We start from the raw sequence: 15,173 nt of genomic DNA on the forward strand, positions 1-15,173 counted from the left end.
TGTAGTGAGGGGCTTAAAACTGAACACAGTACCTGAGCTGCAACCTTAAAGTGCTGAGTACAGAGGAACAATCACCTCCCTGGTTCTGATGACTACACTGTTTCTGACATATTCCAAGATGCCTTTGCCCTTCTTTGCTATCTGGGCACGCTGAATCTCCAGCCAGCTGTTGACTAATGCCCCTAGATTGTTTTCTTCCACACAGCTTTCCAGCCCCAAGCCCATAGCACTGCATGGGGGTTGTTGCAACCAAAGCACAGGACTGAGTACGTGGTCTTGTCAAAGGATAAGTTCTGGAAAGGTGGATTTGGAAATCCTATGGAAGTGCAAAGCAGACAGGAGTAAACATAGGCTTCAAGACAACACAGGTAAATCTCACAAGTACAGCTGAAATACTAACAGTTATATTCTGGGTTAGAATTACAGAAGAAAAACACCATTGCTCTAAGCCCCCCTAAGTGACAATGTAAACAACAGTCTGATCTTTTCTGCTGCAACAGCCCCCGTCTTTCTTCCTTCTTAATATTCAGGATTTAAAAATAAAAATCTAATATAAATTCCATATCAAGACTTACAGAAGAATAAGTTCTCAGTAGCACATTCAGGATTCTTACAACACAGCAACCACCAGCTCACTAAACACGTGTACCATGAAACATAAAGAAATGTTGGAGTTGTTCAGTTTGTTCGTATTTTTTTGTTGGATAATATTTTTTTTTCCTGTAGGCTCAAGGCAAAGAGCAGCTCTGGAAACATTTCTGTTTAAACACAATCCCTGGACACTACCAAAGACTGCTGTTGGGAAAAACTGAGAGGTATCTGTGTTTATTGTTTAGATAAACAAATTCTAGATAATTTATTTACTCTGTTCCAAATACAGTCTGTGTTCAAGTAGCACCATCTTTACTATTTTGCAAAAAGGCAAAATGTGTGCGTGTTACGGTCTGACAAAATGGCATCATGAAGAAAAGCTGCATAATTACATCTTCAATGCAGAAAAAATGGCATCCATTCACATTCACTGACGCTTGCTGAATATCTGTGGAGATCATACATGGGATGTGTATACAATGAGGTGGTGGGTGGTGTGTTCAGCAATGACACCATCATAGCAGCGCTGAAATGACAGGTCACCTCTGATGACACATTTTTCTTTCAATTTGTTTTATCACGAGCATAGCATACAGACTCTTGTGCATTTTCACCAGCAATGAACATCTAATATTCATTACTACCTTGAAAAACAGTGTTCTGTAGCTGAGAATTTAATCTACAACTGTTACTGCACTCCTTTTATCTATCAGTTTCCATGGAAATAAATAGGAGGCATTACTTTTGGAGCGACCCACAAACATTATGACATAAAATTTGTGTGATGAGACTCTGGCACAGGCTGCCCAGAGAAACTGTACATAACTCATTCCTGGAGGCTTTCAGTGTCAGGCTGGATGGGGCCCTGTGCAGCCTGAAGAGGTGAGTGGCAACCAGCAGACAGCATGGGCTAGGACTGGATGGGCTTCAAGGTCCCTTTCAGCCCAAGCCATTCTACAGTCTTATGAAAGATGCCAACGTGGCATTAAATAACATTCTCAAGATCAAACCCACTGGTATCGCAGCGTTCTGCCAACCAGCACACAGTATGGGCAAGAAGAGAAGTATGGCCAGGTTATAGTAATTACAGGTGGGCAGATCCAGCTGAATTACCCATCAACACATAAAAGCAGCATTACCTGACATAACCAACATAACTTTTAAAAATTGATTTAGTTAAATCAACACATTCTGCTGTCAGTTGAAGGTGCAGGTGCTCTGAATCTCTCCTGGGACTACACAGGAAACCTAAGCTTAGAATTCAAACCACAGAATCACAAGCATTTCTTTGCTCACTCAGTTACACAAATCCTATACTGTTCCCCTCCTGCTGCTGAAAGTGCACATTACACAAGTAAGTCTGTGAACCACATGGTGAACTGCAGATCTGCAACTGATCCTGCTAAAAATAACCCCCCTGCCTTTTCAGGCAGGGGGAAGTTGCATTGCTGTGGTCTCACAGACAGCTGTGCTGATACAACAGACATGCTGGAGGTAGAGTGGAACAAGTCACACGACTGCTGAAGGAAATGTTCCTGTAACATTACAAGGCAGCAGGTTTTGTCTTTCAGCATTGTATCCTGTTGTTTTGTTGTTTTTTTCCAAATCTGAAATCTGTCACATCAAAATTTCAGCTTTTTAACAGACAGAAAAGAAGCCATGTTGACTGACAACAACAAAATGTAAAGCAGCACTTTATCTAACACATATGCTATTTCTTTTTTCTTTGCAAACCTCTCACGCTCATACACATCAGGTTTTAACTTCACACCTGTCAAAGAAGCTGATGGGAATCAGGTGGCCTATCTCACTTTCAACAGGCCTTCAATATGTTCAATTAATAACTGTAGGAAAAAAAAAGTCCATCATAAGCAACCTAGATAAAGAAACATCTAAAAATAGGCTAGGTAAGTCAAACAGCCACTGAAGAACATGCATGGCCCACTTGTGACTTTTTTCTGACATTGCAATTTTCCCATTAAAAAAAAATAAAGTGTTCCCTGAGATGGAAGGCAATACCTGAACTGCAGAAGGCAGGTAACAGCTTAGGTCACTTTAAATTAAGATATTGTGGTCACAGCAGCAGCTGAACAGACAGTGGTGCACTGCTTCTCACTGGTCCCACCATAACTGGGACTCTACAGCAGAGGAGAGCCACCGTGTGTCCTGCTGCGTCCTCAAACCACTCTCCTGTGGCAAGGATGGAGGGTTTCATACCAAAGGAAGATGTCCCACATCTCTGTAAGAGCACTGATAAGCCAAACAACCGCTGCCTCACACCTTCATCAGTGTTTTACCTGATTTTACCAATGCTGACCCTTCCAATACAACAACCTGAGTCAGCACTAGGATGCAGCCATTTCAAAGGAGTGACCTGTTAAGACCATATTAATGCCAACAACCACTCTCACACAAAATTAATAACTACTTGTATTTCCAGAAAGTACAAATATTTGCATGGTGTGACCTCAGCTCCTAAGTCTGATAAGTAACTAACCCTTCAGTGTACATGTTTACAATGGACATTTTAGATTTGTTAGGTAATAAAAGTAAATTCAAAGTCTGGACAAGCCCTGCTAAGATTGCTTGGAAACAGAACTACAAAATTGAGAATTCATCATCAGCCTAACCAAAACTAAACATATACATAAAGTATTCAAGCAAGATCTTGGGATGCATGAAAGTCTAACAAAGTTTTACTTTCCTAACTCACATTTTAAAGCCTCTCTAAGTAAACGTAGCCCTATTTTATTCCTATCTTCTCATCAGCTTGTATTATTTAAAACATGTGGGACATCCAGACAGATAAAAAAATAGGTCAGGTTTAAAACAAAAGCCACAACATTCTTTTTTATTAGCAGATTAAACATGCAGAACTGTAATTTCAAATTCCAAGTAAAGGCAACTTAATGAAACATCCCTAATGCAGAAGTAGAAGCTACATGGGATTGTTGTGATCTTTAATTGCTGCATTGCCAAACACCTTAAAGAAAACAGAGCTTATAAGTAAGTCTGCTGGACTCATTTGAAAACGTACAAAAAAAGGCTACACTGACTAGTAATCATGTGAGAATTTGTATGTAAATCTAGGATTCTAAAAGAAGACGACCATTGGAAGACCTTATAACATTCCAGCATGTCTGAACTACTACTGGGCGATGAGTATTTGTAAAGTCTAGTCCTTTCACTTTCAAAGATTCTGCTTTTAAGCAAATGTATTCCTTCCTGACACTGAATTTACATTACAAAACTCAGAAACATATTTATTCATCTTCCTTTTAACTTCTACATAACCACAGTAATTATTACCATAATATGTAAAATCTAAATACAAGTTAAGTGCACTAAATATAGTCGCGCAAACTGGAAGTCCTAAAAATCATTTGATTGCTGCCACCTAATGTTGTTCCAAACACGTTGCAAGGAGATAACCATTTTCTGCTGTCTCAGACTAGCACTAGGACTCAACTACAGAAAGCTCAGGAAGTCACCAACTCTACACATACTACATGCTCTGTAAAGAAGATTAAGCAGGGGAAAATGAAGATATCAGGGTTTTTTCTTGCTATTAGTTTTGTTTAACAATTCTACTGTAATTTCAAGTAAGCACAGGACAGAAACACACAGTTTTTAGACAGAGACCAACTAAAGCAAATTAGAGACACACAATCACATTCACCAGAGGATCATAACAGAAATCATTTCATTTCATTCAGGCAGTACCACTTCAAGACATTTCAAAGCTTAAGACTTCCAGTAGCAATATTATCACTTCTGTCTTTGCTATTTCTAAATACACAACTGATGCATCCATTTAAGAACACTAGCTGTAGAGAGAACAAATAAAGATTGAAAATGAAGATAAAGATGAATAAATCTAAAAAGATTGAAAATAGCAAGACACTTTCTTTGCCCCTTTCCATTTAAGAACTGATAAGTGCTGGAGCAATTACAAGAATGCAGACAGAACAATAAAAGTAAACAGAACAAAATACATACACACACACACGTATGAAAGTATACATAAATAAAGGGCTTGTACAGACACACTCTTCTCCACTAATCACAGCTATCACAGCTTTGCTGCCCTTCTCCAGACACCCCTCCAGGGCCTCAATGTAGTAAGGGGGATAATCATCTTCTCTGTCCTGCTGGCTACACTACTTTTCATAGAAGTCACAGTGCCATTCGGATGCCACTAGCCTTCACGGCCACACTGCTGGCTTAAGTTCAGCTGAGCATCAACGAATACTCTCAGATCCTTTTTCTCCACACAGCCTTCCAGCCGCACAGCCCTAAGCCTCTAATGTTGCATGTCGCTGTTGTGGCCAAAGTGCAGTATGCAGCACTTGGTCTTGTTGCACTTCATCCCGCTGGCCTCAGCCCTGCAATCCAGCCTGTCCAGATCCCTCTGTAGGGCCTTCCTACCCCCAGGCAGATCAACACTTCCTCCCAACTTGGCGTCATCTGCAAACTTACTGAGGGTGCACTCAATTCCCTCATCCAGACCATCAATAAATTACTAACCAGGATAGGCCCCCTGGAGAACACTCATGACTAGTCACCAGTACTGGCCTCCCCTGAGGCTCTTCTGCAGACTGAACACACACCACAACTCTCCAGGCCAAGCCAACCAGCCAGTTCTTTACCCAGCAAAGAGCGTACCCATCCAAGCAACAGGATGCCAGCTTCTACAGAATACCATGGGAGACAGAGTTAACGGCTTTACTAAAGACTAGATAGACCACGTCAACAGTCTTTCCTTCATCCCACTAGGCAAGTCACTTGATCACAGAATATGAGGACCCGCCTTTCACAAACCCATGCTTGCTGGGCCTGATCCTCTGCCTGTCCTGCACCTGCAGTGTGATCATACACAAGATAACCTGCTCCATAACCTTCCCTAGCACTGAAGTCAAGCTGACAGACCTGTAGTTCCCCAGGTCCTCCTTACAACTCTTCTTGTAGGTGGGAGTCACACTGTCAAGCCTCCAATCCTCTAGGACCTATCCCTTTGACCAGGAAATACTGATAGGTAGTGGAAAGTGGCTTAGCAATCACATCTGTCAGCAACCTCAGCATCCGCAGGTGGACCCCATCCAGCCCTAAGGACTTGTTGCAGCCCACTTGGAGTAGTACTTCTCTAACTGTTCCCACCTGAATTGCAGGGGATTTATTCTGCTCTCAGCAGACTAAACTCAGACAGGAAAAATAGTGGAGAATATGGAAGACCTTTATACTAGCTACCTCTAATTAAGAAACTGTCAAAAAATGGATGGCAACACTGAGGCAAAGAAGGACTTATAGCGAAGATTGGTTGCAGAATACAGGAAATCCTTGTTCTGTCACCAAATATTCAATATACAGCCAACCTAAGGCCGACATTTAGAGATACAATACTGTATCTAAGTAAAAAAAAAATATCAAAAAACCTACATGTTACTTCCTAGCCTAAAGAAACAGTTGCAAGAAAGCCGACAGATCCAATAGTACGGAATTCTAGCATACAGGGAGTCAGCCCTGTTGCTTCAAATGAAAAATGAACAACTGTTTGAGAATCTGTATTTGGCAAAGAAAACAGATTCACATGGAGTAAAGGCAGTGAGGAATGGGGAGGAAGAATACTTGTTGAGCTCCCTTGGATGAGTCAGTCCTGCAGTTACAACAAGAAGAAAGAAAAGGATGCTGTGAAAAACGTCTGACAGTTCCAGCAACCCAAGAGCAAATAAAATGAACTGTTCACCTTAATTACATCTTGAGGGGACCTGCCTGCTTTTTTGGACAGAAAATGATTCAATTATCCCCCCCAAAAAAAATAAAATTATCATGCCAATGTTTTATAAGGGGACAGAAATATACAGTTGGCAAACACCTGGAACTCTTCTGCTTCCAATGGTTTCTAGTAAGTTTCGAGATTTTTTTTTTCCTTTATACTACCATTATTTCAAAATACTTTAATGCAGTTTCAACCAATGAAAGAGCCTCGACATACCCACAGTCATATAATATGCATATACCACAGGTACCTCATTCAGTCCCCATCCACCAAAACTGCACAGGAATTAAACAAGTATTAAATTCAGTTTATTTCAGAATTTTAATCTTTCAGAGTCGTGTAAATTGGAAATTCTTTTCAAGATGCTGATGAACTAGAACAGCCTATTTGCTTTCACTTGCTGCTTTTATAAGTGAAGAATGAAGCCTTTACCACAGTACTTTCCTCCAGACACCACTCTCAAAGTGCAAGTAGGGTACCAAGTATGTAATTTTAATGGATACACTTTTACCTTATTATCATTTAACATTTGTTCAGTTCAACTTAAATGTAATGATGAACATTAAGAAGGTAAAGGTACTACTATCATATACAAAATGAGAAAGAAGCAGAAATAGTTTTCTTTGCCAAGAAACCTGAACTTCAGCAAGTGAACTGAAGACAAGCATGTGCTCTTCCAAACTGAGACACTGCATAACTCTGTAGGTATATGTTACTGAATGAAGTGGGTGCCCTGGAAGACACTGAGAAACTAAAGTTACTGTACACCTTCCTTGCTTCAGTCTTCACTGCTAAGACCACCTCTCAGGGGTCCCAGACTCTGAAGGTAAGAGAGCAAGCCTGGAGAAAGGAAGACTTTCCCTTGGTCAAGGAAGATCTGGTCATCTATGCAAACCTCAACACACACAAATCCATGGGCCACAATGGGATGCACCCACAGTTACTGAGGAAACTGGCAAAGGTGACTGCCAAAGCACTCTCTATCACCTCTGAAAAGTCATGGAGAACAGGAGAGGTTCCCAAGAACTGGAGGAAAGACAGAGTCACTCCAGTGTTCTAAAAGGACAAGGAGGAGGAGCTGGGAAATTCCAGGCCTATCAGTCTCACCTCTGTCCCAGGAAAGGTGATGGAGCAACTTATTCTGGATGTTATCTCCAAGCAAGTGGAAAAGAAGGTTGCCAAGAGTAATCAACATGGATTCAGCAAGGGGAAATCATGCTCAGCCAACCTGATAGCCTTCTATGACGTCATAACCAGCTGGGTAGAGGGGAGAGCAGTGGATGTTGTATACCTTGAATTCAGCGGGGCTTTTGACACTGTCTCCCGTAACTTTCTCAAAAGTAAGCTTAAGGAATGTGGGACAGATGAGTAGACAGTGAGGTGGATTGAGAACCAGCTGACTGGCATAGCATAGAGTGTCATGATCAGTAGCACAGTCCAGTCGGAGGCATGCAACTAGCAGCGTACCCAAGGGTCAGTACTAGGTTCCACCTTGTTTAAGAACTCCACCAACGACTCAAATGGACAGAGTTGCAGGTTTGCTGATGGTATAAAGCCAGGAGGAATGGCCAACACAACAGAAGGCTGCGCTGCCATTTAGCAAGACCTGGATGGACTGGAGAGTTGAGCAGAGAGAAGCTTATGAGGATCAATGAGGGCAAATGCAGAGTCACCTGGGGAGGGATAACCACTCTGATCTATACAGGTTAGGGGCTGGAAAGAAGCTCTGCAGAGAAGGATTTGCATGTCCTGGTGAACAATGAGTTTGACCATGAGTTTAGCAGTGTGCCCTTGTGGCCAGAAGAGCAATGGTATCCTCGGGTACATTATAGAATGTGGCCAGCAGGACAAAGGATGTTATCCATCCCCTCTACTATGCCCTGGTGAGGAGTATATCTGGAGTACTCTGTCCAGTTCTGGGCTCTTCAGTTCAAGAAAGACAAGGAACTGCTGGATACAGTCCAGGAGAATGTCACCAAGATGATTAGGGAGAATCTCCCTTATGAAGAAAGGCTCGGGACCATTCAGCCTGGAGAAGACTGAGTGGGAATCTCATCAATGCCTATTAAAATCTAAAAGGCAGGAGTCAAATGGATGGGGCCAGGTTGTTTTCAGTGGTGCCCAGTGATAGGACAAGGGGCAACAGGCACAAACTGGTAAGCAGGAAGTTCCATCTGAACATGAGAAAGACATAGCACTGGAACTAGCTGCCCAAAAAGGCTGTGGAGTGTCCTTCTCAGGAGATATTCAAAACCCACCTGGATGCTTTCCTGTGCAACCTACTATAGGGAACCTGCTTTAACAGGGGGGTAGGACTAGATCATTTTCAGAGGTCCTTCCAACCCCTACAATTCTGATTTTGTGAAAAAAAAGTTTTTCAAAATATATGTGTAATGCTTTCCAGCGAATGCAAACTATGCATACTGCTCAAGTGCATGCTTTCAGCTTGGCCAACCTAACCTCCTTTCACAGTTAGTGAGAACGAGACACATTATGGACAGTCACACACTTAAATAAATTAAAATCCAAGATACAGCAGGACACAAGGAGCCAAGGCCAGCTCTGCATCTTCATGGCACTGGGGGAGCTCCACTACACACCAAATAGATGAAAACCCACATATTTTACAGTGCCTCCTCCTGGAGCTGGCAGCAAAGAGACAACAGATTCTGTGTGACCAGAGCCAGCCCAAAACAAAGCCACACAGCTGGCCCCACACACTGCAAGCACGCTCAAAGCACATTTGTTAGCCAGATGCAATGTGTTCTTGGTACACAGCAGCAGCTAAGGTGATAAATTCACAGGCAGCTCTCCCAGACCTTAGTTATGCTTCCTGGCTTCCCCACAGCATCAGCACTCAGAGCTGGATCCAGAGCTCTGTGACGCAAATTCTCACTGGGTTCATTCTGCAACTGTGCCTTAACTTGGAACAGTCTCGCAGCAAACACATCAAGTCCACTTTAAACACATTTACTCTGGGTAATCACTGAAGGATAATTGAGACTTGATAACGTTTCAGGAATACAACCCCCAGGGGGCAGCCAAAAACAGTAAACAAGCTGGAAGGAAAGTTTTCAACTTCTAGACTCATGCCAGAGGAGATCTGTTCCCAGAGTTTTCCCTACTTATAAGACATAGGATTATAGTCACACTGCATGCCCATACAGCCTTGAACACACCTGTCTTCTATCAGTTTCAGATTTATCCTATTGTGTTTTAACTGACAGCTCAGCCTATTAAGTGCATTTTTGCTACACAAGATATTCAAACCACTATTTTAGGCTAAGTGTCTGCAGATCCAAGATATACACTTACTGTTTACTATGTCACCCTGCAGCTGAAGGATCTGTGGAACAGGCATTGTGAGAATGACTACATCAAACAGTTCCGGTGATCCCATTTTCCTGGAGACTTCCCACTTCCCATCTCGGAGAGAGATGTGAGTTACGTGGTGTTCATAGAAGACATCTGCACCTGGTTCAAAAAAGTTAAATACAAATAACTGAATGCCATGTAGAAAATGCACAGTAGTTTCTCTAAGTAACTGGATAGCTTGCTAACTGCCAAGCACACAATGCACCTTTGGGCAAAATCTCACAAATCAGGTTGAATTGGCTTAACAGTCAGAGCATTAAAAAAAAGCAGATACAGCAAGGCTGTGAAGTCTCCTTCTCTGAAGGAATTCAAAACCTAGCTAGACACCTTCTTGTATGACTTGCTCTGGGAACCTGATTTAGCAGAGGGATGGTCTAGATGATCTCCAGAAGTCTCTTCCACCCCTTACGGTTCATTGATCCTCATCACCTGGAAACTTCTCATCACGTCCCTTGAGGGCTGGCACTCCTCTGACTCCTTATTGACACAATTCACCTCCATAAGTAGATGGGAAATTGCCAGACTGATTTCCTGTTGCTTCAAGGAGCCAAACCTACTCGGGGTGGAATCAAGTGGGCACAGGGCAAGGAGTTTTGCAGACCTTCTATTTGTAGGCATTCTTCACACATCTGTAGGGAGCTGAAGTCAGCAAAGCACCTGCAGGACTATGAAGCATCTAATGCTCACTGTATTTCAGTCATTCCGAAATGCACGTAAACAAACAAGGAACTATTTTTCAAATCTAAACGACCAGTTAGACCATTCGGGAACGCAGTAATTAAAAGACTTAATTTCACACAAAGGCATCTGAACGTTACCGGACTGCTGTAAATAGTACTTGACAACGGAGGAGATGCCCCGAGGCGCCACGTAGTCACAGCCGCCCTCTTTCTCTACCAGTCCCTCAACGCGCGCGGACAACGGCTTCAGGATCCCATGAGACAGGAGCTCCTCGTAGAAGCTGGACGGGAGAAAAGCACAGGGATGCAGACCGCAAAACCCAGTTCAAACCGTAAGCGACGCTCAGTCGGGCTATGGATCGCCTCAGGGGAGCGACGCGCGCCTCCGCTCCGCTCACCTGTCGCGCGACGTCGCGCGCCGGCTGACGTACTGCGCGCCCAGGTCAGCGGTGCAGGCGGCGTCCCGCGCGCTGCGGATCGTGCTCATGCGGCCCCCTGCGGCGACATGCAGGCAGTCGGCAGGCAGTCGGCAGGCAGCGCCCGCCCGCTCTCCTGCCCAGCAGTCCCGCGCAAACCCACCTGCGCCGCGCGCCTTGTCCCACACGGATACGCGCTCCTGCGTCGCCCCCCGCAGCAACGCCGCGCAGACGCTGCCCGTCAGTCCCGCACCCACCACCAGCACGCGCGCCATCGCCTGGGGGCGGGGCACCGAGGAGCCACGCCCCCTGCGCGCTGAGGCGGCAGCGGAGCGCTGCGCGGTGCTCCGTTTGTCGGCGCTGTGGATCGGGTCGGTGCGTTGTGTTAGGTGCGTAATCCATACTTTTAACAAACAGAGAACAACGTGCGGTCACAGCCTCTGCACCCGAGCAGGCTGGCTTTGTCTCGGCCATCTTAGGCAGTCCGAAGGCAGTTCCTTCGGCCTACGTGCTTGTTCTCACGCCGAGCTGAGGCTGACAGGGAAGTCACAGGAAGAACAAGTGCCATAAACAGAGACACTGAGGCACCGCGACAACCATCTAGGTGATTTGCAGTTGTCTTTACTCAAGAGAAGCTGTTCTTGTGATTCAATTTTTTATAGACAAGTGGATGTGTACCTATGCCCCAGCAGGGACTTCAGTACATAGGTTCATAGGTTTATAAGGTTAGAAAGGACCTACAAGATCATCTAGTCCAACCATCCTCCTATCACCATCCCTACCCACTGAACTACTAAATCAAATCCCTTAGCACCTCATCTAAATGCTTCTTGAACAGCGCTAGGGATGGTGCCTCAACCACCTCCCTAGGCAGGCCATTCCAGTACCTGACCACTCTTTCAGAGAAAAAAATGTTTCCTCAGGTCTAATCTAAATCTTCCCCGGCGCAACTTGTGGCCATTCCCTCTCGTCCTGTCATTATTTATCAGGGAGAAGAGGCCCACCCCCTCCTCACCACAACCCCCCTTCAGGAAGTGGCAGAGTGCAATAAGGTCTCCTCTGAGCCTCCTCTTCTCCAGACTAAACAATCCCAGCTCCCTCAGCCGCTCCTCATAAGACTTGTGCTCCAGACCTCTCACCAGTTTTGTTGCCCTTCTCTGAACACGCTCCAGGGCCTCAATGTCCTTCTTGTACCAACATTTGAGTGAATATTATTGTCAATACCAGTAATTCACAAAGAAATAAGATCAAGTCAGTTGAAGAAAGGCATCATATATATATTCATATATTGACAGATCAGGAACAAGTTTTGTTTAAATATGCCTCAGCCAACTTGTTAGGTTTGGAGCATTTCCTGCATTTCTTTGCAAGCATTTGTTCCAAGTTCCCTACTTACCTGGAGAAACACAGCCTGAATTGTTAGGAATAACAATCTCCCATCCTCCCAATCCAGTTGTGATACTAATTAACATTCCATGGTGGATTTCACAAGTCTTTGCACACTTGCTCTGTGAATTCAGCAGCCAGAGCATCCTTTGGAGAGAAATTTCATAGAGTAGTTCTTCAAAGAAAATCCACAAGAATGTGCCTTGTATTTGTGCCTTGACACAGTGAAGCTCTGTATTTTGTCCTCTGCTGCATTCTTTATAGGTCCTGTCCTATGCCTTTCTTCTGTGAAGAACAAAGTGAGCAAGCAGAAATGAAAATTTAATGAAAGTTGTTTATGAAGAGAAGTTTGCATTCATTGTGGTTTCCTTTTTTATTGCAAAGCTAATAAATTATTAGTAAATAATTTATAATTTAATGGTGTTTTTTTTTCCTGTAAATATGTTGCCTCTGCTTAAGAAATTTTCTATAGAGTTGCCATTTGATGTAATACTCTTTACCAAATCATATCTTTCAATCTCTTCAAGACAGTCTGTTTCCAGATTATTTCAGTAAACACTTCTGCCTCTTCTAAAAAAAAAAAACTGTGTTTTATCTGCTGATCAGATTATCTGATTATGAAGTTGTTTACTTTTCTATCTTTAAAAGATTCCTTAAGCATCTTTCAGTAGCACAAATTCTAGCTCAAATTAATCCTGTATAAACACTTGTTGTTTTTTGTAATTCTCTTTCCTGCTCTCCAGAAACAACTTGCCCTTGGCAGTTTTTTGGGCATACAGGGTAGGAGCAATTAATATCCCAAAAAACACAATGGAATGGCATAATGGGCCATCACAATAAAGTAGATGTTATAAAAGAACAGAAAAAAAAGGAAAAAGAGTGCTCACCCATATCCAAGGTTTGAGACTCACAAGGGAAATCTCCACAGAGGAAGAATCTCTTGTTGGAGATCCCTCCTCTGGTGGTCAGTCCTTGAATGGGGTCTAAGAGGGGTTGAGCCTGGCTCTATCCCTTCTGGTGGTTGAAGCGTGCCTTCACCTGTGTTCTCAGGGCTGACCTGGTCTTCCCTTCTGGTGCTCAATCAGAGGTTCAGGCTGCGACTCAGCAGTTGCCATACACACGGCCACCATTCAGATGAGCAGATGAATAGGACCCCTGATGGCAAGCAGGAACCTCCCAAAGATCAACAACAGTAAAAGCTAAATTCCTCCCCAGCCCATGGGGCAGCAGTTCTGTAGGCAGTACCTCCAGCCTGAGCCCAGTGAGTCTTGCCTGCTAGAATATACCTTGGAACAGAAGCAAAAAAGAAAAGCATAGAAATGCTTGAAAATTACACAAAGCTTGTCCAAATTTTGGAACAAGGACCTCTGTAATATGCTGATATTTCTTCAAGGTGTGCATTTGGGAGCATTTTGTGCAGAGAAACATAACTAATATTTACTAAGGGATCACATGTTGATGTGCAGCACCACTATAGAGTTTACGCATGTTTGCACAAAAGCAGAAGAGGTGGGGCACAGTATTTTAGAACAACATAGTTTGAAGCTGCTTCAGGGGCTAACTCAGCTCACTGCTTCAAGAGAAACCATGAATTATGGCAGTTGTAATCCTTCTGTCCTGCACTGAGCTCCTCCTGGTGAAACATACCATGCAAAGTAGTATTTTGGCTTCTGGGCATGGGTCTGAAACAGAGATTGGGGCACTGCCAGGAGCTCCTTGGACCTGTTTTTGGGAACAGAGATTTGTGTTTTGTGGCCTGGATGAGCCTGCTGATGTTTGAGGTGGTGAGTTTGGGTGCCTGTGCTAGTGTTTGTCACTTGTGTCCTGTCAGCTATCCTGGAGGAAGGTGACATTAACCCAGCCACAGAAAGGCACACAGCTTGGTACCAATCTACAGGGACTGTCACCTCTTTCACCCTGCAGTGCCTATGGAAATGCAGTGCTCTGATTTCATGTCACGTTCCCAAACCCTGCCTGGGTTGTCCTCTAATAATCACAGAACCATCTGGTTTGAAAGAGACCAATTTGGATGACACTCTCAGATGTATGATTTGGATTTCGGGTGATCCCATGTGGAGCCAGGAGTTGGACTGGTTGGTCCGTGTAGGTTCCTGGCAATACAGAGTACAAGTCAGAGAATTGCCAGGGGAGGACAGAAAAAAGTGAGTATTGTGAGAGGCTTAGCCCTTCGTGTTTCTTTGCAGTGTCAGAGGATGATGAGGACATTACTGTTCAGACTAGGGAATCATGCTGTGCAGAAATGGATTTCACAGGTAGTATTTCCTCTCCTCCTTCACTCATATCTTTTCCTGTCTTCTCACCATTTCCCAGATTTCTGCTCATTCAACATGGATTATTCCAGTTCCAAGGGTTTCATTTCTGTTTGGTTTTTTGTTTGTTTGTTTTAACAGCTATGAACAGTACAGAAATTTATAGCTTTCTTATTCAGAAACAGCAAAAAAAGCAAAAAACCCACCACCAACAAAAGCACAGATGCACAGCTCTGTTGATGCGTAGTTTAACTTCTCAATTGCCTAATTTTCCCATGTTCCCAAAGCAGTAACACAGCATGAATTCACTGTGAGACCGGAATATTTCCTGGTATTTTGGCCTCCTCATCTGCATCAGGAGCAAAATACTGCCCTTTGCTTTTGACTGCTCACCATAAATTCAGGTTAATTACTGCCAGGGTGGAAAGAAGTAAGCTTTGCCCTATTTTTTCCATTCTAAATAACTGAGGAGGACAAATTGCAATAGGAGCAGAAGTCCAAAATGAGATAGATAGTTGGATGGAGGAAGAGGATAGGGAGAGAGAAAGGGAGGGAGACAGTCAGATTTCCAAGATATTAAGAAGACAAAGGTTTTTTAGACAACACCGTAAGCATGTTAAATTCAACTTGTTACATAGCATAGCTGAGTTCTTGCCGTTTTTGCCAGGAGATCATGTCG

The 15,173-nt window shown here is 43.6% G+C and overlaps 1 protein-coding gene across 4 annotated transcripts in view; it reads right to left on the bottom strand.

Annotated features, from left to right (window-relative positions):
* The window catches only part of RNLS (renalase, FAD dependent amine oxidase), a 68,890-nt gene extending 57,771 nt beyond the window's left edge, over positions 1–11,119 (bottom strand). For all 4 annotated transcript variants that reach the window (XR_010622820.1, XR_010622819.1, XM_065746933.1 and 1 more), the window contains exons 1-4: positions 11,002–11,119; positions 10,821–10,917; positions 10,561–10,703; positions 9,683–9,841 (exon numbers count right to left, since the gene is read on the bottom strand). Coding sequence is in view for 2 of the 4 variants with exons in the window: in XM_065746933.1 (XP_065603005.1) it covers positions 9,683–9,841; positions 10,561–10,703; positions 10,821–10,917; positions 11,002–11,113 (511 nt within the window). In the remaining 2 variants the exon portion in view is untranslated. The remainder of the gene's footprint in view (positions 1–9,682; positions 9,842–10,560; positions 10,704–10,820; positions 10,918–11,001) is intronic.
* Positions 11,120–15,173: the final 4,054 nt, after the last annotated feature.

This window comes from Cyrtonyx montezumae, unplaced genomic scaffold (genome assembly GCF_038088225.1).
Source record: "Cyrtonyx montezumae isolate F1298 unplaced genomic scaffold, pur_monq_1.0 scaffold_4, whole genome shotgun sequence".
Taxonomy (NCBI): domain Eukaryota; kingdom Metazoa; phylum Chordata; class Aves; order Galliformes; family Odontophoridae; genus Cyrtonyx; species Cyrtonyx montezumae.